Here is a 26293-nt window from a genome sequence, read left to right as displayed (position 1 = left end):
ATCATTTAAAAAACGTCCTTGTAAAATCAGGTTCCCCCCCCCCCCCCCCCCCCCTGCTCTTCTCCTCCTGCTGATGTTCTGAAAGAATAACTTGGGGGCAGAGGCAAGGTCAGTCACCAGTTTCTTTGGCAGACAGATCAAATTTGCCTGGGCCCTGATGGCAGTAACAGTAAAACACAGAAATCACGTTTGGCTCTGCAGCCATCTGTCGATGGTTTCTTTGAAAATATCACAGGAGTCGATGGAGGTCGGCGCTCTGCCAGCGGTCTGACGATACACCATCAGACCGTGTGGTAAAAACGGAGACAGTTATCATTTCAAACACTATCGCTCCACTTTTGATTTGATAACCAACAGTATGTGAAGCATCTTTTACCTCTGACGACTTTTAGGTTTCATGTTTCCCCACAGTCGCATCAAATTGAGTCAGAATTGTTTGTCGTTTTGTTTTCACTGCAGAGACATACTGTAGGTAGATGATGAAACTGCAGTGCAGGGAGTGGTGATGCTGCAACTGTAAGCTGTTAGCTGTTATCTGTTTATCTAATGAATACAAGGTCACGATGATTAACGTTCTGAAACTGTTTGGTGAGAGTCCAAAAGAAAGCTAGGCTACAGTATTATTGCAATCAGGTTTCAGGTTACTTTCAGAACGTTGTCAGAGGTGACAGTCAGAATCTTTTTTACCAAATGATAATTTTCTTTTTTTAAATTTTCTTTTAATGAGCATCAACTTTTCTAGATTGTTTGTTCAAAGTAACTTCCCAAACCTATACTGTCACAAATACTGTCACTTTTTTTTTTTACTGTTATCAGTGTAATAATCTAGGTGAATACTTTCTTGTCGAAGAAGTGACTCACAGTGTACCCGCTGATGAGTATTATTTTGCTGTCACACACCGTTAGTGACTGAGTTCTAAATAAAGTCTAAGCAGCGAGGACTAATTTGACTGACAGTGAAAGGACTTGCAAATTGTTGCGCTTCAAATCCAGCAATCAGTGCTTTTCATCACGGCGTCACTGCAAATCAAAGCCAAAGTGCAGATCAAATGGTCCTGGCTGACGCATGCTAATCTGGGGACTTGAAGGTGGGTTTTGAAATAAATGTGATACGAGATCAGAGCATCTCAGACTCTCTCTCTGTGTGCAGCTGGCTCTGTTGGCCGCTGTGACCACCCTACACACACACTCAGAAAAAGGCTGGATAAAAAAAAAAAAAAAGATTTTTTGATCGCAATTATGTTTCGCCTTTTCAGTGTTCAGAGGCGACGCTGCGGGAGAAGATTATCTTCCCGCTGTCCTCCTCTGTAATTCCCTCTGTAAACACTTTAGGTGGAATCAGCTTCCTCTCAGATGCTGGCTGACATTACCTGCTGTGTGGGAGATGATAACAGAGCACTGTTGGGCTAAACAGCCCCCAGCCACACGGAACTTCTTGACGTAGTGTTTCTAGAGTGGATTTATGTTTGTCAGACAGACTGAAGCACCGTGTTGTGTCTTCACAAGCCTCATCCAACAAATGGTCCACATGTTTGGTGCAGTGTCGTGGCCATCTGTCACTGTAATGAAATTATTTGAATGTCAAATTCCCCAGAGACTCATGAGAGTCAGACCTGGACTGAGGGGAGCCACACAGAGGATTTGTTTTTATGTACAGCACTTACTTTCCAGCAGATGTTACACAAAAACGTTAGACATGAAAGTCGCTGACCAACAGCTAAGGGTGAGAAATTTACCTTCAGGTATTTTCCTGCAATTTATCTTCTTTTCCAAGAAAGTGATCGATCACTAAAGTTACACCAGCCTGGTGTGAAACCCTCTCTCTCGTTCTCTATTCTCTCTCTCTCTTCTCTCCCCTCTCACACATGCAGATGCTCATACAACAAGCCTCACTCAAGTCTCCCTCATTCTGTCTTAGTCATGCTACAGCGTGTCCGTCAAATGGTGTAAAGTGCCATATATCCTGCTCTGTGCAATTATTCTCTAATTGGTAGAATACTAATTTGCTTCTACTTTTAATTTAATGTTTGTATTACAAACTAACATTTGTATGTAGATTATTTGTAGTCTAATCTAATCTAATCCAATCTAATGACGGCCACTTGGCTTCCTGTCAATTGACAAACAAAAAATAGAAAATAAAAAAATTAAAATAAACAAAATTAAATTTTAGTCCCTTATTAGTCCGACAATAGGGAAATGGTTTGAGTCTTTGCAACCCACACAGACTGCCCTGGTACTGGTGCGAGGTCTGTGTCAAACGCTCACTTTCTCTGTGCTGTAAGTGTCAATGAGATTCAGGACCGAAAGAAATGCGCTGTCACACTGCTATAGTTTGAAATATGAGGTGACCCACATTTGCAGCAGATGGCCTGTAGGCCGTCATCCACGACGTGTTTGAAGTGTGGCTCAAGGGGATTTTAATTTCAGATTAGTTAGCTCTTAAACACTTTCATGCTGTCTTTCTGGCCTCATTACGGAGCTGTCACCGCCTTTAGCTCCACTGTAACAGAATGTACAGGGAACTGGAAGAATCCCTCTCCCTTCCTATTATTGAAAGGTGAATGGTTATCTGTAATTGCAGACAGGGGATTGGTCCACAGGTGCAGCAGAGGGTGACATCAGCCTTTTTTTTGTGCCTGCAAGTGCATTTGAAACGGGTCCACCCTGGAGATAATTAGAGGAGGGAGATAGATGAGGGAGTGATGCTGGTTTCTCTCTCCCTCTCTCTCTCTGACTCTCTCGCTCTGCCTCTTAAGGTTTTCATCACCACCATCTTACCTCCTTCCCACTGGGAAGAGCTGTCCTGAACTGATAACATGCATTCCAACAGACGGTCAGACAGGACAATTTGTCGACAGCCAAACACGCCACGCTGACACTGTGTTTAACGTTTAGTGATTATCTGAAGTCATAGGCTGGACAGAGTTGTTGTGCACAGATCCTGATTTTCCCAATCATTGCTCCTGGAGGATTCCGTCACGTATTTATGGCCCTAGAGGGGAACGCTGTATAATAAGGATCAGATTGGGTACAGGGATTTTTAATCAACATTTGTGTTGGTGTAAATTATCGTAACGCCCCTGGATTCTGGGAGGAAAACTCATCAGGCAGACTCTATTTTCCGTCCCTCTTGTTCTCCCGTCACAGCTCTGCTTCTTGTCACTGCCCCTCTACTTTAACACACTGACATCTCACTTGGCAGGGATTTTCATTACCTTAGAAGTGGAACCATTCCAGCCATCTACAGTACTGAGGCCAACTGAAGCCTCGTCTCTCTATTGGATCGTGGATTCTTTTCTGCACAGCTCGGCTGATATTAGACAGACAAGTCCCCGCAGATAATCACACTGCAGCACGTGGCCTTGGCCCTTTCACTGGCGCACTTTTGTTCTTTTCTCAGTAACCTGCAAGAATTCAGAGGAAACTGGTCTAGGCTCATAGTATTTATAGCCATTTCACCTTCAACTCAAGACTTCTTTCGGATCTCTGTAACAAAAATGTCATTTAAAAAACCATTGGTGTGATATTTGCTGACAGATTCAGAGAGAAACAAAATTTATTTTTAATTTTTAAAACTAACAATATTGTGAGCAAAACACCGTATCAAATGGTACAAGAAAATCTCATATACAAAATTATTTTTTAATATTGTTCAATTCTTAAGTTGAGATATCCATTGTAGTCAAGAAGTCAATCAAATCTTTGACTATTTATATAGCCTACATTATTTCCTTTAGTGCTCACAGAGGACTGGAAGTGATGGCCTTCCCTGGAACAAATAAACAAAGACAAATTTAAATATAAGCTTTAATGTTCTTCTCTGTCACGTGTTTTTTCTCCACCAGGGCATTTTGCTTTTCTGCGACAACCATCCCTCCACACTGGACGAGTCCAAGCTCCCCTGCTACAGATTTGAAGCTATGGATAATTATGCCAAGTGCTTCCTGGTCCTCAAACTGAGAGAGAGCGAAGTGAAGGGAGGTTTTAACGAAACCAAGAAGGACGGCAGGGGATGGAGGGCAGTGCGCGTGGACCTGGTGTCACCTCCCATGGATCGTTATGCCTACGCTCTGCTGGGCTGGACCGGCTCCAGGGTACGAGTGATTATAGAGACCGAATGACAGAGATGTAGCTGTGGAAGGAATTTATGAGGAGAGGAAATAAACAGAGTTTAAATTCACCCTGCTCAATGGTAATTAATGGCGTATGGCAACGTGATAGGATAAAAGCAATGTTGAACAAATGAATCAGGATGACAGGGATTTAAAAGAAAGTGTAATTGTTGACAGAGTTAGTCTGATATGTGGACATTTAGCTATTGTCATAAACTAAGAGAGATTTCTAAGCCATTAAATGAATGATGTAACAAACAGTTACAAGTCCTCCAGGAAGATGATGGAGATGATGAATTGTTTTTATTTTAAACACAGATAGAAAACAGACTGTTGTCATTTCTGATCCACAGCAGTTTGAACGAGACCTGAGGAGGTTTGCACGAATGGAACGTCACATGATTTTGGACAACCACACCCTGTACGACAAAACCAAGGTACTGTCTCTCTACATTCACAGCTGCTGCTTTGAACTACTCTGAACTTTGTATTAAACATTGAGAAACTGCTATTGTCAGTGAACAAAGAAAATAAAATCACACATTAGTCCAGATTCCACTTTTTATTTGACACCAGCAAAGCAAATAAATTGCTTTGCTGGTGTCTTTGTCCCCCTAGGATGGACCAGTCCCCACTTTGGGAATCAATGGTGTATCGGCCAAAGAAGAGGAAGTGTAATTTATTTAGATTAGATAAACCTACAACAAACTAACAGCTCCCAACTGTGGTCTTTTCAAAGTTGCAGTCGTTGCAGTTGTTGGAAACACACCTATATTTCTATTGCTTTTAATAACATGTATGTTAACAAACTGTTGTTGAGCATCTGAGATTTTAGAGGCAACAATGTTTTATACACAGTTTATATTTTTTTTAACGGCTCCTAAAGGCATGGAGTCGACCAAACAAGCTGCAGAGTTTTTCTTAATTTGATCTCATGTCTACAATTTCTGATATTTTACTGCAAAACATTAGTTTTGGAGATTAGCTTCTTTATCCCAGAGCGTCATCGAGACAAAACTTTAATTCTGTGTAATAAACAAAATGTAATTTCAAAGTTCAATTGTTATTGCTCTCCCTTAAGACGAGACTTAACACACACACACACATATTGGATAATTTCACAGTGTAAACATGATGACAAAGTGGTTTGGAATCAATGACTGGCAGATGTCGAGACAGAAGTAGAAGAACGGTGGGATCGTTAGCAAGATGGGCTTAGCTTTGCTGGCTAGGTAAAGTAAAAATATCTAATTAGGACCTGGGGTTCACTGTGTTTATAGCAACCCCTACAGAGGATGTTGACACATTTGTTGGTAAATGGTTAAAAAAGTAGTCTAAGGAATTGACACTGATGAAGTCAAAATGTATTTTATGAGTTATTATAATTTCAGATTAGTCTCAGAGCTAAACCAATAATTTATAGGCCTTTTTATGAAAACTTCTTTAAAGCCTTATCTTCAACTGTCACTCATTCATTCATCTTCTCGAGCCTTTGAAGTGGGTGGGGAGTAGGGCGAAGAGCCAAACCTAGCACTCAGATTTTTTTCCTTCCTATTATTTTTCATTTTCTCAGTCTCACTTTTCTTCTTCTTATTTTTCTTCTTCAGTAGTGACAGCAGGTGTGATAGGTGTGTAGTGTGGCTTCAGCTGGCTGTGATTTTTATAGTTTCCATGCAGGAGCTACAAGCAAGAGTAGATGTCACATGATGTCCTGTAATTAGGATCTGCAGACCAAAAAGATCCTGGTTTGACATGTTTTGATAGAAAACCTACTGGCAGTTCTGTCTCAGACATTTGTATGTTGCACATCGGCAGAGATGCAAGGAACTATACTCTACTTTTATAAAATATATATATTTTAAAACTTTCTGTTCAAAAGGCTGAAAGTTAAAATGAAGAGATTATTTATTAAAGCATTGGAAGTACTTTCTACTTCCAATGCATACTACTGAGTGATGGGCTGCTCGAGTTGCATGTAGAACCAGACCAGGATGTAAAGGGTACCGAGACACAGATAGACAAGAGAAGACACTCTGTCTTTGTGATACCCATCTCTGGCTCCCAGGGGTCAGAGGTCAGACTCTCTGGGATCACTGTTTGGCAGCTTTCTGACAGATTGTACACAAACATCCAACTCTGATGGTGTTTATTAAAATGCAGAGTCTGTTTAAAGCTGACAGTGCAGATGTCCATGAGCAGAAGTGGACAGGAGGAAGTCACACATAAATAGTCTCTCCTGTTTGGGGTCGGTTTGCATTTACTGGCATTTGAGTTCGATACAAGAACGTAAGCTGGCAGACATGTCGTTTGTGAAGAGCAGGCAAAAAGTAAAAATACCCGGAGCCTGAGGCAAACAGCTGTCAGCATTTAGAAGGATGAGAACTAAGAAGTGCAGTTAAACAGCTACGCTAAAGGGAAAAACGCAGACAGACGTGGTTTTCTTAAGCTCCGTCACTGAGTTCCCGAGCTACAAGGTCAGCAGACAGTTTGAAGTGGTACACGCAGATAACTGTACCAAAGCATGACCCATTTTTCATCCGCTGCTCTATATCACCCTTGTAATTAACATAATGAAGATCAATTAACTGCCCTGGTGTCTTTGCTGTCACCGCCTTCGCACAAAGCTGAGTGGTTCCCCTTGGACAGGAGCAGAGGAGGACTAAATGTCCCCTCTATTTCACTGCCATTAATGGATCCACTGTACAGCTCAGGGCAGAGAAATAATGGAGCGCTCAACTTTTTTATGTCCCCTCTAATTGCCCAGTGTTTTTTGAAGATATTCATTAAAACTCCTGCGACTGTGAACGGAGAAATGTGTTAGTGATCAGGACTGTTGTCTGCATGAAGGCAGAGTCGTCCGTGAGCAATCACAGGACTGTCATTTGGAGAACTTTAATCTCTTTGAATCTGATCTCAGTGGCTGCACGCAGATCTAGTTCTCATTGTGACCTTAACAAAAACTAAAGGCCCAACTCTGTGCCCTGATGATCTCCTACTAATTACAACAAGTGCATGTGCAGTCCTCAGCATTGTGAACGATAGCTGTCTGCTGCAAGTGGACAATGATGAGAAGTCTGTGATCCTGTTACGTATTTCCTACCTTAATGTGGTGGCTCAGTTTGCTTGCAGCAGTGAAAAAATATTAATATTTAAATGACAAAAACTGGCGGGGAAACGGCTGAAGGTGCAACTTCTACTTGGAAGTGGGGGCACACTGTATACTGTAGTGCAAACCAATTAAAGAGAATGGCCCCACAACACAGGGCTTTATGGGTGTCAGGAGGAGCGTAGTGACAGCAGGAGTTCCTCATACTCATAAAGGCTTGCATAGCAAAATAAACCGACTGCTACCTGTGTTGAGACAGTGGCCTGTGAAAGGAAAGTTGAAGCAAAGCTAAATTGGTTCTCGTGTCTCTGCCAAATCCTCCACTTGGGGCAATGAATGAGTTCAATGAGTTTATCAACTGTTCTGTCTTGACTGGTTTGTTCAAATGGAATTAAACAATAAACAATAACAAAAATGCATCTTTGAAAATCCTGAGAAAAAAGGTCATTTTTTTAATCAAAGCTGTGCAGTTAATCATGATTAATCGTTATTACAATTGGTCATGCTTAATCAAAGATAATTAGCATTCCTAAATACAGTACATATATAAACATTTTTATGTATATTGCTGGACACAGAAAGACAAGTACAGCAGGTAAACTTTCTTCCATCTTGATTTTATTCATGACCAATCATAAATTATCTGTATGACTGTATTCAGTATTTCAACATTTAAAAAACAAGTAATGCAAATCCTTTGACTCCCAGTTGGTTTTTGTCCTCCAGTCATAATGGCCATGTGAATACAACACCAGAGAGGTTTTCAAGTTATGCTGCTCTTTTCAACAGCAGACATTTTGACTTGCCATAGTAGCACTAGTAGACAGTTGTAGCACTAATTATGGCTCGTTCTGATTCGACCAAGTGAGGCAGGCGGTGCAACAATGAGCGAGATTTTCTTCCTGTGACATTTTAAAATGCCTTTTACTGAAAACGTCCCCCATGCTCCCAAATGTCGGCCAAAAATAATCTCAACTCTCAGACTTTTGTGATGAGATACGTCGGTTAAAGTGCAATACATTAATTTAGTTTCTGTTTGTAGTTAAAGTGCAATACATTAATTTAGTTTTTTTTTTTGCCTTCTGGATTTCTGTTTCAGTTTGTTCTGCATTTACATTTTCCAGATGTTTTCATATATTCATATTTCCAGACACACTGATAGGATCTACAACGGTGGTCACTTCTTTTTCATCTCTTTACACAAATTTCACTCCAGAAAGTTTTTCACTCTTGGGTGATTTATGGTCATAGCTGCCCTGTCCACTTTAGTTTGAAATGCCCTGCTGGCCGTGTATGACATCCAGGTGTCCTCTGCAAATACTCTGCTGACCAGCGTATGTGCTGCAGACGGTGCAGTCGAATTTCAACGTGAAAACGTGGCGCTAACGCTACTGAAGTGGGAGTGTCCATGTGCCCTCTGCTGTAAGTTTGAGGTTTTGTAATAATTAATAAGGCTAGTAGGTTTGATGAATGAGGACGTGTTGAGGATTTCATCATGCTCAGACAGACGGACTCCCTCTTCAGGCATGAGGCATCTATGACCTGCCCAACACCTTGAAAAACACAGCCCTCTGTGTGGCAGTGGCTACCCTTGAAACAGTGTGTGTATGTGTGTCTGTGCGTGTGTGTGTACACGAAGCTGTCGGTGTTGCCGGACAGCTCCTCGTGTTCCTAGACCACAAATTAAAACTCACATTTGTAAAACGAAAAAAAAAAAAAAAAAAGCTCTTGTAAATGTCACATTCCTGTCGCTTTCCTGCCCGTTTATGCATACGCTTACAGGCCGTGAACAACACGTGTGATATATTGTGAGTGTGCATTTCATTTTATGTGTCTCTCACAGGGTAATTACTCAATGTCATGTTGCAGGAGGGTGATTAATGAGTTTCTGGTCAAAAGGCTTTGAGCGTAGATGCCCTGGCTCGAAGTGCTGAGGCACGGTTGCTGATATGAAAAGCTCCTATTCTTCCTTTTTCTGACACTCCGGCGTGGGCTTTGATGAACCTAGTGTTAACAAAAGAACACTGCAATAGCTGCAATGTCACTCATAAGACTTTTAAAGGACTACGTAGAGGGATGAGCTGGCTCAACTAAAAAAAATAAAAATAGAAAAAGACTATTATTACAAGGGATGTCCGATATTAACTTTTTGCTGATTTTCCAAATACCTAATTTCCTGTTCTGATACCAGTATAGGTCTGGTAATATTTATGTATTTATCTATAAAAACAACTGTATGTATATTGCTGTCACCAGCATTCTGTAAACAATCCCCAGATTATTAAAATAGATTCATATATGAGCTGCAATGCTGCCATCTAGTGACTTTTACTTTAATATACATTTGTTTATCCCCCAAACTATTTTTTAGAGCGCCCATCATTTGGCGAAACCCAAGCATTGCATTATCGGGTTTTCATTATCGGAGGAAAAAAACGATATTGATTCTTACAGATATTACATAATTATGCTACTATCGGCGTATAATATTGGTTGGCCGATATGATCTGACATTGCTAATTATTACCATATTAACTTTCCTTAAATGCACTTATACTCATTATGAATAAATTATGTGGTCATAACGGTACACATATTTTGATTTATAAATTTCCCTTTTATGTCTTTGCATTTCCTCAAAAAGTGTTCAGGAACAGAGAAACGGAACAATGACTAACCATGATAAGTTCCCTCTGTGGCTTCAAGTCTTCAACTCTTCCCCCTCTTCTTTCTTTTTTTGGGGGTATATATAAAGGCGTCTGCTTTGAAATTCTTGATACTATCTCCCCACATCCTGCTGATAATCAGTGTTATTTTTAAGTTAAATATAAAGATAGAAGTATAATGACAGAACAAGGAAGACACCATCACTGTAGACGTAGACACCATCATATGCATTTTATAGCCTGTTAAAATTTTTTTTTTATTTGACGGACTTAACTTAAAGTAAATATTATATATATACGTATATGTACTGATATTAATAAACATTACCTTACAAACATGCTGCCAATATGTGGCTGCTATAGTTATAGTTAGCTATGTTAGTTCTGCAGGTACTGCACGTTCTCTTAACAGTTGTTGATGTTAAGTCATGTTTGAGATGATTGTACCACTGTTGTTTTTTGTGTCAGGGAACCAGACAATGATATTAAGTTCACTTGTGAGATGTGTGTTAGCTGCTCAACAGTCCAGACCATTTATATCCTGAAGATCCTGAAGTGTTTTCACACTGCAACACAATGTCATTGTAGTTCAGGTGTTAGCTCTCCTGCTAAACTCCAACCTCTGTCTTGGACTTCTGTAGACGTGTTCTACATGTTGGACATATATCACTGGAGCCCACACTTGATCTGCCTCCATTGAAAACATAAAACATATTTACTCATATAAACTGAATGTTCTTTATACAGTATCAGTTTCCCAAATGTACCTGCAGCGCCCCCTTTTGTAGATAGAGAAGGCGCACCCAGTCGACAAATTCATGGAAATTCCTAAAAATACATCGAATCAAATTACACATCAATTATTTTTCCCCCAAAACTATATTGAAAATGTTAAACATTTAACCTGCCCTGCCTCCCTGGAGTAACACTGCACCCTCAAAGGAGACCCAACCCCCATTTTGGAAACCACTGCTTTACATACTATATATTTTAAATGCATGTAGCTGAATGACACAATATCATTTAATCTTCTTTGGTCACTACTTAATGAATAAGATGAAATAATAAAATGTGTCAAATTTTCTATTTTATTCATTCTCAACACTTCCAGAGAGGTCCAGAGAAATGACTACTGAACAGAAGGAAACATAAGTTGTCAGTTATTTTTAATTTTTGAAAAATTCTTATTAACAATTAACCATCTGCAGGCTAATTAACATCCCTTACTAATTACAACAGATGAAAATTAAATGTGATCAATAACATTTTTATATTAAGCTCAGTGGCCATTTTTTCTGAGACAAAGCCCCCTGTACTTCTGCCTCCGAGCAGACGATGAACGGACAATAACAGGGCAATTGCACTGGGCTTTAGGGAGTGGCAGTTTCACGTGCACGCCGGCTGGCACTCACACTGTGTACACTGAAAATGGGAGCCATTTCGAAAGAGTCCCCCCCCCCCCCATTCCCCCAGCAAGCAGAGGAAGGGGTGGGGAAGTTTAATTTAGCGGATGGCGGCACAGGGAGCCTCAGGGTGTCACACAGTGTAATACACACACACCTGAGCGTGTGCCGTGACAGACGAGACAACCAAGGAAGGCGCGGTCTCTGTCCTTTAAACATCCTGGTGACAGCCTGGGTGTGTGAGTGAGCGAGAGGGAAATTTGACGTTTATAAATGGAACAAAGCGAGCAGTAGAAATACATGTGTAAAAAAAAAAAAAAAAAGAGAAGAGAAAGGAGCGAGTGTCGTTCAGTAGGTAAACAGATTTTCAAAATGTTTCTTCCTGACCTTGGAGCCATGTTTGCTCTTAGGGATTGTAATTAACAGAGGGAGATAAATGGGCTTGATGAAAGGAGGAAGGCAACTTGTTGGTTTGTTTTTCACCACCAGAAGTTGATTCAGTTCATTGAACGCCATCAACCTGAAATGATTGAACATAAGACGTGATTTACAGCGTAGAAAAAAAATTCAGGGAATTTACCTTTATGCATTTAGACAGATGGTTTAAAGATTCACAGTAAAAAAACTTTTTTTTTTACACCTTTTCTTCAGTACTTCTGCAAAAACGCTTTAAAAGCAAATTCATAAACTCAGCGACACCTGCAATAACAAGTATCGTACTCAATGATTACAAGGGGATCTTTAATGCCTAGTGAACACACACATGCACAATTTAGGGTTTAATTAAGCATCCAAAGTTAATTAGAAGTTAATTATATAATAAATACAGAGGATTCCAATAACCACATACACTATTTTTTTAGGGGAAAAGATGATTTTAGTTTTTTCCCACTGATTCATTCCCTGAAGTTTTCTGAAATCCTTCCAAGATGTTGGTTATATATATTATTTTTTATTAGTTGGATTAATTAGTTGGCTTGTTGCAGCACTTAGATTTAAATTGATTTTGTATAAGTGGTCAGATGTAGTTGCATAATATTTAATTGTTAAGAAAGGATTGGAGTGCAGTAAACCATGCACTGCATTTGTTTTGGTGAATGGTTTTAGAATCAGAACGGAATTATATTTTAAAATGAAGAAAATGAAATCCTGAATGTTACATTGGTAAAAAAGTTCCTCTTGGGTTTTACAGATTATTTCACATACTCTTATGATAGCTTGGTGTAAAGTTAGTACAGAAGACAGAAAGCATCAAATGTACTTTTAGATAAACAGACTTAGATAAACTATATTATACAACTGAAACATAAGTAACCAAAAGTTTGCTGAGAACACTATTAGTAGATGTTCAAATGAATGGGGATTAAACCAAGCAATGACTAAATAAAGAAACTCACAGAACCCTCACCCGACGGTGCTACGGACCTGTGTAAGGAAAAAAAGCCGGATGTTCTTCGTGAAGTAATCTTCCAGCAGAGCAGAGACGGACTGGACGACCTGTCGTTTCTTAAATAAGGCTCAAACTGCAGGACTCAGAGAGTCAACACACAGTATCTCATATTTACAGGCCGCCTACTTTAGGTTTCCTCCATAAAACCTTGTTTTAAGTCTCAAACAGAGCTTCCCTGCACAGCTGCAGCAGATAAGGACAGGAAATTACAGATTAGAAGATTCATTTGGATTTGTAAATAGGATTTGTAAAATTGGTCCGTTTGAAATGTTGCAAGATGTGCATTCTAGGGCTGGATGGTGACAAAAACCCACTGTGAGCAGAGATCAGTGCAAAAAAGCAGCAAAATCCTCCAGCTGTCATAATTTGTGGGGAAAAGCGAAACTAGAATCCTGGATGGACCGAGGCGCTGGAGGAGTGGGAACACGGAGGTTTACGTTTTTCAGCTAGAAGCATTCTCAGAGTTTTACAGTGAGGAGAATTAAGTGAATGTCGTCCAGCTTCACTCACCGTGGTGGTACTTTGTCAAAGTTTACTTTGGCATCTTGTGAGGCTTTAATGTATAGTGTTCTTTAAATGTCAATGCATCATCTGTACGTACCAGTGATAATGCTTTAAATATGCAGCTTTCCATCAGCCAAACACTTCAGAAGTCTCTAAATACTGTGTAGTATACAGGGGTAAAAACCCAGTCTTGAACAGACTTTGTTCTCTTAGAAGTAAATAAAAAATGAAATAAAAACATCCAGCAGAACAAGAAAATTATTACATGAAATGGACGATGTGTCCGAGAAATAAAAATGTTAGTCCTAACTCTGATTTGATTATTCATTTGATCATTCCATTTAACCTATTGTACCCACTACACATTAGTACAGACCTTAAGACAACCACAAATGTTAAGCTCTGCTGGACCACATACAATTATGTGATTGGCTGCATTCGGCCCGCAGGCCTTGAGTTTGACACATGCACTGTATACTGTCCAATAATAGTCTAAGGGTCTTCTTGAATACTGACGTGTCCTGAGTATTAAGGACTAGTAACTCCATGTGTTTATTCTGTATGAACTCTTTTTTCTCTCTTTATTTATTAGCTCAGTAAACTGAGTCATTGCCTAAAATAGATGACGTTTTGTAAATTGACATTACAGCCAGTTTGGAGGTAAAATAAATGACTTGCTCGATTTCACCACAGACACTGTGATTGTTTTAGAGCCGAGGAATTTGAATCATTTTTTTTATAACTTGTCATTTGGAGGGTCATATTGTCACTGGGCTGCCATTTTAATGTAGCCAGCCCAGGGTGTTGGCAGCAAATGTGGCCATGGTTGGATCGCTGACACACGGTGGATGTTTGGTTTAATGACATCACAGGACCGTTGTGGGATATAACAGCCACAGCTTCCACCATCTGACTGTTTGATTCAGACCCCTGCAGAGCATGCTTGAACATGTCTGAAAATAGCATCACCTCTCATCTGTGAAGTCTGCAGATGGGTGTAGACACTGGGAGCATGCAGGTCTGATCCTGAGCCACTGCCACACCGCGGGCCATGTGCTTGTCAGGAGCTAATGTGAACAAAAAACCTCTTTTTTTTTCTTCACACATTTCTCTTTTGATATCCCATGTATGACTAAGTGCTGATTTTATTGTTGACAGTGATTATCACAGCACAAAACAACACCACGGTTCCTCTTTAGGTTGTCACCTAAAACAATTCTCACTTGTTTTTTACTCTTCCTCAAATATAAAGTGAAAACATTCAACCGCCAACCGCTGGTCTCCTCTTTGTAGTCGAGGAAGAAATCAACTCCCGTTCCGCTCTGTTGTCAGGATGAACTGCTACCCTGTGTATCGTTGATTGATTGGCGCCGTGTCTTCTCAGCCTCCATCCTGTCATTGATTGTGTTGTCATTTGTGTGATATAATAATTACAGTCCCGTCTGCTGGGCTGAAGTGTCTCTGGTCAGGTTAGGATAAAGCACTTCAACAGATCCAGGCAGCTTCACACATTCATGCTTGTAAAATTGTTACTCTCTGAGTGGCCCGTCACTCACCGTTACAAGGACAGGTCTTGTTAAATGGTATGAAAACCAGCACTTGGCAAATGATTCTCTCTTTCATCAGTCAAATAAATGAGCGGTGAGTGGTGTGGATTTCAGGTATTTGCTTTAATCAGGGCAGGGTAGGAGATTTGTCAAATTGGTCTTAAGTGACGGACAAGGGTAAAATAAAGGCTCTGACATACCTGCAAAAGCTAATATATATAAAAGCTAATATTTATATATATATATATGCAGTGGGTTTTTTGTTTGCATTCATGTAAGAGAAGTTTCACACTGTAAAGGTACACATTTATTCCTTCAATGTTATTTTTAGTTGGTCACAAAACATATGCTGCCGTCTAATAAACGCTTCAGCTCAAATGATGGAGATTGAGGAAGCTGTGTAGCCCAGGAAAACAAATCACCAGCCCCCGACGCCCCCTGTGTTAACTACAGACCTACAGGGGTCGTCACCAGAGAGCAGTTCATTTTATTATATCCAGTGGGAAATCAATGGTCTTTACCACAGTTATTACCTTTGACTTGTCAAAACTGTAAGGTACATTTACTACCACTTAACCTTGACCTTCAGTGCAGGTTGCCTGATTTAGTGTTAAGATCTTTATAATCTTTCAACACAGTGCAGTCAGAAGACCATCTAGAAGTCTATTTTTTCTTCATCTATTTTAAATGATCCAGAAAACCGTTTAAAATAGATGGAAAAAAGTATGGATGAACAGTGTTTTCTGGCTTTTTTTTCTTTAACCTTATTTTTTATTTTATTACCTTCTCCAATTGGAAAAGACTTGGTCTGAAGCTGAGACCGCCCTCTTTCCTCTTACCAAACGCAAGACAAAAAACCAAACAAACCTACAAATTGTCATCGATGTTGACAGAATAACTATGTTCTTCCTTCAAAAGGCCGTGCTGCGTGGCTTTATAAGGCAGCTGGGATATTGGAATGTGCGAAAGGATTGCAGTGATGATAAATCAGGGAAGGAGACAAAGGCACAGCACAACACAAAGTGAGAAGGACGAGACCGTAGCTCCGGCCACTGCCTTCTATCAGCTGCATCAGCACAACGGACAACTAATCAGCCGTCACTTAGCATCAGTGATAAATCAGAGCGACAGCTATTGCCAGACAGAAATGGGTCAAAGTTGTCCATAATAATACGAGGGGAGAGAGCAGGCGGGTGTGAATTGAGTGAGAGACTTCACACACATCTGAAGGTGAAACACCACCTTTCAGTCCCACTGTATTTCATTTACTGCAGTATTCACTCTTTTCATCAAGTCATAAAATGAACTCTGTAGGTTTTTATTACATGTAAAACAGTTCAGACCCCACTGTGTTTTTTATAGTACATTTTATAGATTGTACATAATATAATATAATATAATATAATATAATATAATATAATATAATATAATATAATATAATATAATATAATATGTCTGTGTTACACCAAACAACACAGTACCACAACATTTGCTTCATTTTGGAAATGTACGGTCAATGGTTCTTATTTCAGTAGTGTATCTGAGTGTGAATTTAATTTAGGGTAAGAATGACCTTGAGGTCAACACCGCAGTTGAACTTGGACAAAGTCGGTTTCAGTACAGATACATTGTGTAGGTCAGTGCTTCTGGGGCGCAACAGAGATATGACAGGCTGGGCTCCACAAACAAAGGTTCAAGGTTACTAATGTAAACCACGGGCGCACAGGGAGAACATGCAGAGGAAGTTCAGGGATTGAACCAGCAGACTGGATATGTTCTCGCAGCTCTGTCTCTACTGTGAAATGTTCACTAAATGTCTTTACTTGGCAGTCACAGTTTATTTTTAAAGCTGAAAAATGTGAGGAATAATTAACGTTTCCACCACAGTTGGCCTGTTTCACAGCAGATGTTTCGACACATTTTACCATGAAAAGCTAATAAAACTGATACTGATAACAGCAGTAGAAACTCTGCTCTGTATCCCATAATATTTGAGGTATTTTTTTATTTCTTTGGCTGCTTCATTCAAATCCTTGTCAGTGAATTGTCTCATGTTAGTCAGAGGACATTTTGGAAAATGCAAACATAACAGTCCCATTTTATATAACTGTCCGTGTGACAGGGCGAGACAGCTGAGGCTGCAGCATCTGATCACTGTGTCTGAAGCTGGAAACAAACTGATCATGCAAATCCAGCAAACCAATTAAATATTTATGGGGTTCTGTGGAGCACAGAAAGTTAATTTACTGTTATCATTAGAAGAGTGCTTTGTTTTGGTCCGTATGAGGAAGAAAAGCCGGGCAGATTGGAGAGAAAACGATTAAACCCCACATTTAAATGAAACTATTTTGTCTGAGATTAAAATAAGTGAATATATTAATAATCGTTGCACCTCCTCCAGGCTCCGGTCACAACTCGAGGGATTCTTGAAAGTGGACAATGACACAGTAGTTATTTATTAAAGTCAACAGAAGTCCTGCCTGCAATTTTAGGTTACAATCAAGCTTGTTAGAGCGGGCGTCTCAACCTCAGGCCCATGGCTCACTTTCAGCCCCTTGAACCACCCATTAGCATCCCTTATCCAGACGTCAGTATAATGTAATCATCTTTGCATTATTTAGCTTCATCAACTCATCTCCTCCAGGAGAGAAGACAAGAACCCTGACACCAGAGACTCTGAGAGAGAATCCCTATTGTTCTGATTAGGAGTTCTTTATTTCTGACCCGTCTGTCTCTCTGTCCATAACACAGGCAGATTAGCAGGGTGAGGACACAGGGGTGAGGGCAATAACACTAAACTCAATAGCTGTTTTATAGGCGACAGTGCTTTATGAAGCTGGCACTAATTGCTGCTGTGATTAGTGACGAGTCCAGGCCTTTTCTGGGTCCTGAGCCTGTTCCCCTGAACTGAGCCTGGTCGGGAGGGAGTGTGGGAGTGTGGTGGATCATTACAGTAGGGAGACACTGGGATGTAATCGATTTTTTACTTTTTCCTGCCCCCGTCAGGCCTTTTCCTGAGAGTCGTGATAATGAAAGATTAACTTTAAGCAATCAGATGATTTTTGTTCCTGATCTCGGTGCTGTATCTATTTCTGTCAGAGGATGTGAGACCAAAAACGGAAATTGAGAAAATCTCCTTTATTTGATAACCTGAACATGGAAAAAAAATCTCTGCCATAGTGAGTGTCTCTGGTGGAAGTGGAAATTAAAGCTCTCAGAGAGTCAATATATTTTACTTCAACAGCATGTATGAAAGAAAATCTTTATCAGTCTGCTCTATATTTTATATATTTTCTTCTGATTTATCCAGTTAACTGGTTGACTCTCAGAGGTGGAGACGTCAGACATTTACAGCATCGTGTTTTTGATGCATATTCCCTGCTGTGAAGTTTAAATTGGCATGGATCTGAGAAGTTTTGTTTGCATCGACATCTGTCACCACACGTCATCTTTTTCACACTTACAGTCATAACTGAAATGTTGCATCATGGGTAACAGCCCGGGGCCACCTGCTCCTCCTCAGTTAGGAAATTAGGAAAGTTTTTTATTTAATAATGCAGTAACTTTTGTTGAATTGATGATGTCAGTTGATCAAATTTGACTAAGTGTTGAATCTTAAAGTCAGATACTGAAAAGGAAGATGTGAATCCTAGGTCGCACAACAACAACACACGTAATTGTGTAACTCAGCAATACAAACAGTGTTCTGGTCCAATGAGAACGCTAGAAATGGCCATGTTACAGCTAATAATTCAAAATGAATGTTGCATAAAAGAGGCATAAATAAAATTAGATAATAAAATTACAGAAAATATCCAAAAGTTATCATAAAAAGAGCCCATAAAAAGCTGATCTAATTTTGTAAATTTGTGCAATATTGTCTTTTAATATGCAGTATGAAGGGCTTGAGAAATTGAGTTACACATTTGACAGCTATACATGACAATTAACACTGTTCTATTCCATGCTGTTCTATTCTATAAGACAGGAAAGAACATACTTTGATGAAATAGATTCAACATCAACACTAATGGTGATTAAAAAAAGTTTGATGTTGGGGCGAAAAACTTGCCTGTTAAAAAATGTAAGATAAAACTTCTAATTCAAACTTGTGGAGACCAGATGGCCGGCCCTCCTCCTGCCATAACCTCACTGATTAAGGAATAGTGTTATGGCAGGAGGGACATCTGCATATTATCTCCTGTGGTGACCCCAACTGAAATACAGAGTTAGTCCACAGTACAGTGAATAAATGAGAGAGAGATTTTTCTCATTAGAGAAAGATGTTATAGAACTGTTTTTTTAGGGATGAAGCTTGACTTTGTAGCTGTCATTTATTTGTTGGCAAATCACATTAAAACGTTTAAACATGCAACTCTGAAGATGGAGATCAGAGGGAATTATCTTCAAAAGCTGCTGTTTGTTTTGGAGTTTTTCTGCGTCCATTTTTGTGTTTGCATTAATTGTGAAATTGACTTTTAGCTGTTTTGATAAAACCACACAGACTGTCAGAAGATGTAGTGTGGTTTAGAACAAGACTGGAGGAATGTTGATACCTTTTTTAGATTCAGTCGCTGACGCTATCTGCTGCTCCTCCGGCTGCAATGCAAGAGACCCCTGCCCAATGGTCACATGTCGGACCACCCTCATATCAAGGATACTAGTGTCCCAGAGAGAGAGGCCCAGTCAAACCATGTCTTTGACTTTCTTGTACTTCTTAATGTACTCATATTGACCAGTACATTGGCATGTGTACTTGAATTTTCCTTGTGTCTTCTTATGTGTATGTCATTGCTCGATTCTTTACACTGGTTACACTGGAGTGTCAGTCGACGACATTTCCTTTAAACATATATGATACCTGATCAAGAAAGTACTCTGCTGGTAGTAAACTGCGATCTCGCTGTGTTAAAAACAGGACCCAGAAACACTCTGAAGCCGATCTTCTGCTGACTTGTTCTTTGCCTTCAGCCCACACACTAACCTGTCATTTGCATTACACAAGTCAGGGAGCAGGCAGACATACCTTGTTGTGTTTTCCTCTTTCCTCACTGCCTACTAGCTTCTCTCCGTTATGTCTGCTGTCAGCAGTGGGAGATGATATGCACTTGCTTTTCCAGCTTTTTACTTGTTTGGTGTCAGGTTTACTTCCGTACTTGAAGGCGAGGCCTGTCACACTCACCACCCTCTCTCTCTATTCTTTCCCTCTCTTTCTCCAGGCTGTCTCACTTCCAAGGTGAGTCAGGCCTCATAATCACTCCATCAGAGAGATTGCCCATCACAATCACACAGCACTGGTCTGCAGCCAGAAGTTAATGGCCCTGTCACAGCTTGTCAGGGTAAATACTTATCTGCTAAGGGCTGTGATTACTTAGAGCCAGGTTAGATGTTTATGGATTAGGAGGGAGATGGAGACAGTCGCATATAAAACTACAGTCACAGTATGTGTGGGCCTGATGGCTGAGTGGACAAATAAAATGGACCATTGAAACTGACAGATTTTAGTGAAGTCTGTATCTCACTGTCAGGGCTGTGTGTATAGGAATGTTGTCAGAAAGTAGTAAAATAAAACAAGTTGGGGATTTGTGCTGTGACATCGCTGAGAGACATTCCTCCGCCTTTCTGTCCAACTCTATGACTTTTTGTTTGTTTGTCCTCTCTCCAGGAAGAGTTCCTGGCGGCGACGACTGAAAAGGACATCTTTGCCCATCTGGGTCTCGAGTACATGGAGCCGTGGCAGAGGAATGCGTAGGCCTTTGCTCCTCCCTGTGTGTTACATCGGTGTTCTTCCCATCTGTTTGCGGTTACGTGTCTCACGTGTGATTCACGAACAAATCGGTTTTAATATCATACTTGTTCTTGTTGCCAGTGCTTTGTTGATGTTGCTGTTTCATTAGAAAGAAAACAACAATTCTGTGGTCTTTTTGAAAAAAAAAAAAAAACACTGGTTAGCTTTTTAGCTTTTTAGTCTGTGTCTGTGTGGTAAAAGGCAGGGCAAACAAACGAAAAAAAAAATACAATATGTACGGGAATGCAGAGGGAAGCAGAATGAGAAAAAGCGTGACTGCAGAGGGAAAACTGGGTGAGGAAGGAGGCAGGAAGCCATGAGAGAAGTGATTAGGAGGAGAGTCTTTGTTGTGGAAAAGGTTGTAATCACCCTCCTCCTGGCAGGGAAGTGCTCGGCGTGAAGCTACGCCAGGTCCCAAAGGATTCCAGTGGCGGGTAATGAGCTTCAGAAAAGAGTGTTTGTGTCGCCGTTTATCCTCAATTCAAACCTATGACCACTGGAGATCATTTAGCCGGCATTCTGTAAACCGGAGACCCAAAGCTTCTGCTCTTGTTCCACAATGAGTCCCCTTCCCCAGATACTTGGCTGAAATTAGAGGCACTCTGCAACACTGGGAAATTAAACAGTATTCAGATGGAAGGATGAAAAAAAAACCAGTAACCGCATGAATGCATCTTAGCATCATCAAAGCACGTCCTGCTCGGTCAGTGCCTGAAACTTTTATTATCTGATTGCTTTGACTGAAACTAATGATTTATGTATGATCGTCGTTTGATTTTCCCCCCGTTCTTTTAGGCTTCTGAAAAAACTCAGTTTTCATTTTGACGTTGAGTATCTTCTTCAGTTTTCTGATGATGCAAACCCAATTTACTTTCCCAGAATGCTCAGACGTGGCAGTGTGACTTATGCCCCAATAAGAGGGAAGATAGATGAGAGCTAGGCATTCTGTTAAAGTACCCTATTTAAAGTTCTTTAAGTGGAACAGTCCAGCACTGTGAGGACTCGACCTGCACACATCCACACTCTGTACCCTGACTTTCAACCTTGCTGACACAAACAAACTTTGAAGTTACAGTACTAACCAGATTAATCCAGCTTCTGAATACTGTCTCCTGAGTTTAACAACAAGCTATTTCAAAATAAAGATTTTTACCAGTGCTTTGTGGTACCAGTGGTTGTGGTAAAATGCAGTTAGTATCTGGTTGGTACATCGATGATGTTACCAAATATGATGGCCAGTACTTGAATGAAGTATCATCCCGATAACTATCCTTCTATTGGTATTCTTGCATCCCTAATTCAAGTGATAAGAACATTTTACTTAGCACTTTGGTTCCATTGCTTATGCTAACACAAATAAAACATCACTGCCTTAAGCCCGCCCAAATGCACTCATTGGCTGAGACATTTCTTGTTTTTTTTTTACCCAAAAGAAACCTTAGAGAGATAAAAGTAAATTATTTCCAAGCTGACCTAAATACATTTTATATTTGTCCGTCTTTCTTTGTCCTAATTGTTTTTTTAATTACAAATGGGAATTCTTTCTGTTTTCACATGTTCACCAGTGTACAGGGGTTTATTCGCTGCAGAGCTGTAAGACTCGCACAGATTGAGTTTAGTTAAAGGAGTAAACTTTACACAAAGAATTACAAGTGAGGTTTTTACCAGTGACTGGTGCATTTGTTCATGTTGGCTCTGACTTGAAATTGGAAATGTAAGTGGTTACATAAAGGTTATGGAAACAGACTTCTAGCCTTTAGCGTATTATTAGAATACATTTCTTATCTGTAATACAGATATTACTCGTATTAGACAGAAAGGGAATATGTGTACGAAAAAGTCTCAAATGCATTGTGTTTTGCCTTGAACATGGTATAAACGGAATATTTTTTTGCATGCTTGATGTTTAAGGTTTGAGTGAGTAAAGGAACTTTGGCCTGTGTGAAATGACTTTTACAGAAAAGTACTGCTAGGACATTACTCGCAGGGTGTGTAGTTACAGTACATTCTGCATACATATAGTGTGGACTAATACTGGTCTTCATTTTAAACTCGCTCTGCAGCTCTTTCACGTTATTTAGAAAGGTGGTGGGAAAAGTGGTGTAAGGTCATGATGTCGCTCTGACTTTGTGTCACCGCAGATTTTATAGGGTCTTGTGAGGAAGACGGTGACAGCTGTTTGGTTTACTCTTTTGATGACGAGCGCTTAAAACGGATGGCTGACTCTTTAACAGGGACACATGTTCCTGCGGGAGTGTACATCAGGTAAAAAGCCTTTCCAGAGACGGTGTGAAAACAGAAAATGAAGTGTCATTTTCTGTCTGAAAATTGTACGACAAAATGATGGCTAAGCCCGTGAGAAGTGACTAAGAACGTAAGGTCAATAACTGCACGAACACACGCTTCAGATGTGAGAGCGAGCGTCTTTGAATTAAACGCTGAAACCAAGTGGAGCAGACACAGGCTACATCAGTTTTATTAGCATCAATGCAGTGAAGGACCCCACAGTTTTCATCATAGTTTGAGCCACGGTCATAGCTATCCCTTCATGTCAGGCACTAAGCCACAGAGAAGAAGAAGAAGTGACTGGAACAGATTGGGACCAAACACTGATTATGTCTCATCCAAACGTTTAAAGCCAACTCTTTTTTTTTCTACTGTCGAACCAAAGACATTGATTTATTGGCTGTGTTATAGGGACCTGCGTGTCCGTGTCGGGGCCAGTCAATGCCAATGACAGCGGTGACAGAATAAGGACGAAGAGTATCCTTAATGCTCATGGCCTGCCACACTCTCAGCAGAGCTGGACAGAAGTGAAACTGATGCACGGCTTCACTTATTGTTTGTGCTACAACTGACTCACTCACGAAAAAAAACAAACTCTTAAGAGAGTCACTGTGACATTTACTCATTTGGTGACATGCACAGAGTGATGTGCTGAAACAGAGAGAACGCAGGAAAAAAGCAAACACTCACTCACTGGGCTTTCTCTATTGTAAGCTCTTTACATGGAGTAAATGCAAATACTGAGTTAAATAACTATTACAAAAAGGAACTAAATAAAGGCGTGATCTTCTAAATCTTAAACCTGAAATTTTGGAAGGGACCTACAAACTGTCCTCACAAGGACAAATGTCCCCTAACCATCAGCAGATATTTCTAGAACTAGTCACAATGCTACAAATAGCTTTAAGTGGGCGACAAACACAAGCGCGCACACACACACACACACTTACGCAAACACTCGCCTAACTGATTTAAATCTGAGGTGACCCACTGCGTTCGTGATAAATGACCTGCATCCTTGATTTCCAGGAGGGCGGACAGTTTCAGAGAGTGTGTCCTCCTCCACAGGTGGCTGAGGGATGAGAGGAAGAGGAGAGGGTGATGAGGAGGAGACGAGCCATCTGCTGCACCATGTCACCACAATCCTCCCTCTGCTATGGGCCCCACTGTAAACAGACACTGGGAGCGTGCGGTTTTAATGTCTGAATGCACAGCTTTGAATACGATTTGAGCTGAGCTGCGCACGGATAGTATTCCATATCCTATATTTACTAGGAATATTGGTTTTAACAAGGAACGTATTTAGTTATAAAAGCAGCATCAACTGGAGTTAGCATTTTTTCTGAGCAGGCGAAAGAAGTATTTATACCTGTTGTGTCTACTTTGCATATAAAAGTAATTATTCACATGCTGAGGCGAGGACTGTGTGTGTGCGTGGGTCCTTAACTGGTAATCCTGCAGAAACTGCTGTATTATTCTAATGGACAGCCACCTGGTTTTAGGCTAGTCTGGTAAATAGTTTTTACTACACACAGCCTGCAGCTGCATCATAAACAACTCCCTTGAATTGCATCATTTAAATGGAAGACATTCATCACTTTGGTGCAGACACACAGTCAAGTTCTCTGGTCCATCTCACATGTTGATGTGAGATGGACTGAAAAGCCACATTGAAGTTCTCCATCAGTTTTGTTTTGTCACATGTCAGTGACAAAGGCCAGCATCAGCGTTGGTACCTTTACTGTCTGTAATGCTACAGACGCACGCATACGTATGAATGTAGCATCAATAAGGTGGATTACTATATATGTAATGTATATGTAGGTTGGAGAGACATGTTTACCACAGGCCCGATGATGTCTGAGTGGTTAGGGGTCTTGCCTTACAGACAGAAGGTCAGTGATTTGATTCCCACTGGTTACTGATTTTCACCATGTACTTCAGTTTCCACCCACAGTCCAAGAACATTTAGGATTGGTTTACTCTAAACTGACCATATAGTAGGTACAGTATGAGTGTGTGTGTGTGGTTGTGTGTCACCATACGCTGTCCTGTGACATCACTGTACCTGGACATTGTGTCATGATTGGCTGTTGTGTAAGAGACCCTGAAGAGAAATGAGCGGGATGACATTTTTGTTGAAATGTACAAATTATTATTATTATTTTGTTTATGTGTGTTTTCTGTGACTTTTCTGAGTCAGACTTGTTAAAGTATTACACTTTCATTTCTGGCTCTTTTAGTAGCTTTCTTAATTAGACATTAGACATTATTCATATTTGTGTGTGTTTGTCTGTCTGTTTGACGGGTCCCTTTATATGGCTACCCCCAAATGTGACCTCTGTGAGGTGCGTCACCGTTGCTGTGTCTGCTTCTCCAGATGGACCTACTTCCAGGGCGGCCTACTAACGAGGCAGTGCTGTTTCATGTCTGGACTCCATTTGAATGAAAGACCAACCATTTAACCCGACACACCACCTCTGCCCCCAATATATTTCTAGGCTTCACCCCATTTCATGCTGAATAAACACTCACGTCAAGTGTTGCTCCAGGGTCAAGTCACAATTTATCGGTGGACTAGAGAAAATATTTTAAAGTCTGGTGATAACATTCGTACGAATGTAATATTTGAATTATATCTGGGAATTTGATGAAACCTGCAAAACCTAGTATTTTTATACACGTTTTTTTTTTTTTTTTCAGGATGGGTGAGGTTAAAACATATGATCTGATTGCTTGTTTAATTAATTTACCATTAACTTGCAGTTGAAGCAGTTTTTTTACGATACACTTGTGTTACTCTGGGTTTTGGATTTTGGGATCAGTGTGTAGAGCAGGTTGTCTTCCAAACCTGATAGTAGAGGGGTGAGGGGGGTGGGGTGGGGGGTCGATCTCACTTATCTGAATTACACTGTTGACACAAGAGTATATCAGGATGCGCCAACAAGCGAGCACTTTATCCCAGTGAGTCTCTAAAATAACTCTGAGCCTCCAGTGGGGTGTGTGGCAGTGTGTGAAATGGAATGATAGAAGACGCTCTGTGAAATGTGTGAGTGAATAGCTGAGTAAAAATACAATGCTCTGAGTGGTCTTCAGAACAAGAAAAGTGCAACAGATGCACAGTATTTTCACTTTATTTATTTATTTATTTATTTTTTTACGAGTGATCCCTGTCCTGATTTCAAGAAGTTCTATCTCACTGTAGTCTATAGTTTAAAAGCCTCGGCCAGCAAGAAATGTTGCTTTAAATGTCAGCGTATTCCACTGAGACCATGTCGTGATATTATTAACCATTATTGAGGTTGTGACTGATGCGCCACGGAGCCTGTCGTGAACTCCTTTCTCCGTGAGCACTCATTGTGTCAGTCCTGATGAGCGCCGCTGCTAAAAGGATTTAAAAGAGGAAATTGTTGTTATCTCTGAGTAAA

The 26293-nt window shown here is 40.3% G+C and overlaps 1 protein-coding gene across 5 annotated transcripts in view; it reads left to right on the top strand.

Annotated features, from left to right (window-relative positions):
- Positions 1-26293, top strand: part of dntt (deoxynucleotidyltransferase, terminal) — an 88744-nt gene that overhangs the window by 55081 nt on the left and 7370 nt on the right. For 2 of the 5 annotated variants that reach the window (XM_008322143.3, XM_025061205.1), the window contains 3 exons: positions 3849-4097; positions 4469-4552; positions 20457-21232. In XM_008322143.3, the coding sequence (XP_008320365.1) occupies positions 3849-4097; positions 4469-4552; positions 20457-20543 (420 nt within the window). In that variant the 3' untranslated portion in view covers positions 20544-21232. Of the gene's footprint in view, positions 1-3848; positions 4098-4468; positions 4553-4691; positions 4719-20456; positions 21233-26293 lie in introns of those variants that run through there. The other 3 variants (XM_025061204.1, XM_025061201.1, XM_025061203.1) reach the window with 2 other exon arrangements.

The sequence above is a fragment of the Cynoglossus semilaevis genome, chromosome 12 (genome assembly GCF_000523025.1).
Source record: "Cynoglossus semilaevis isolate Cse_v1.0 chromosome 12, Cse_v1.0, whole genome shotgun sequence".
Classification (NCBI taxonomy): Eukaryota; Metazoa; Chordata; class Actinopteri; order Pleuronectiformes; family Cynoglossidae; genus Cynoglossus; species Cynoglossus semilaevis.
This window is presented reverse-complemented; position numbering and strand designations above follow the sequence as displayed.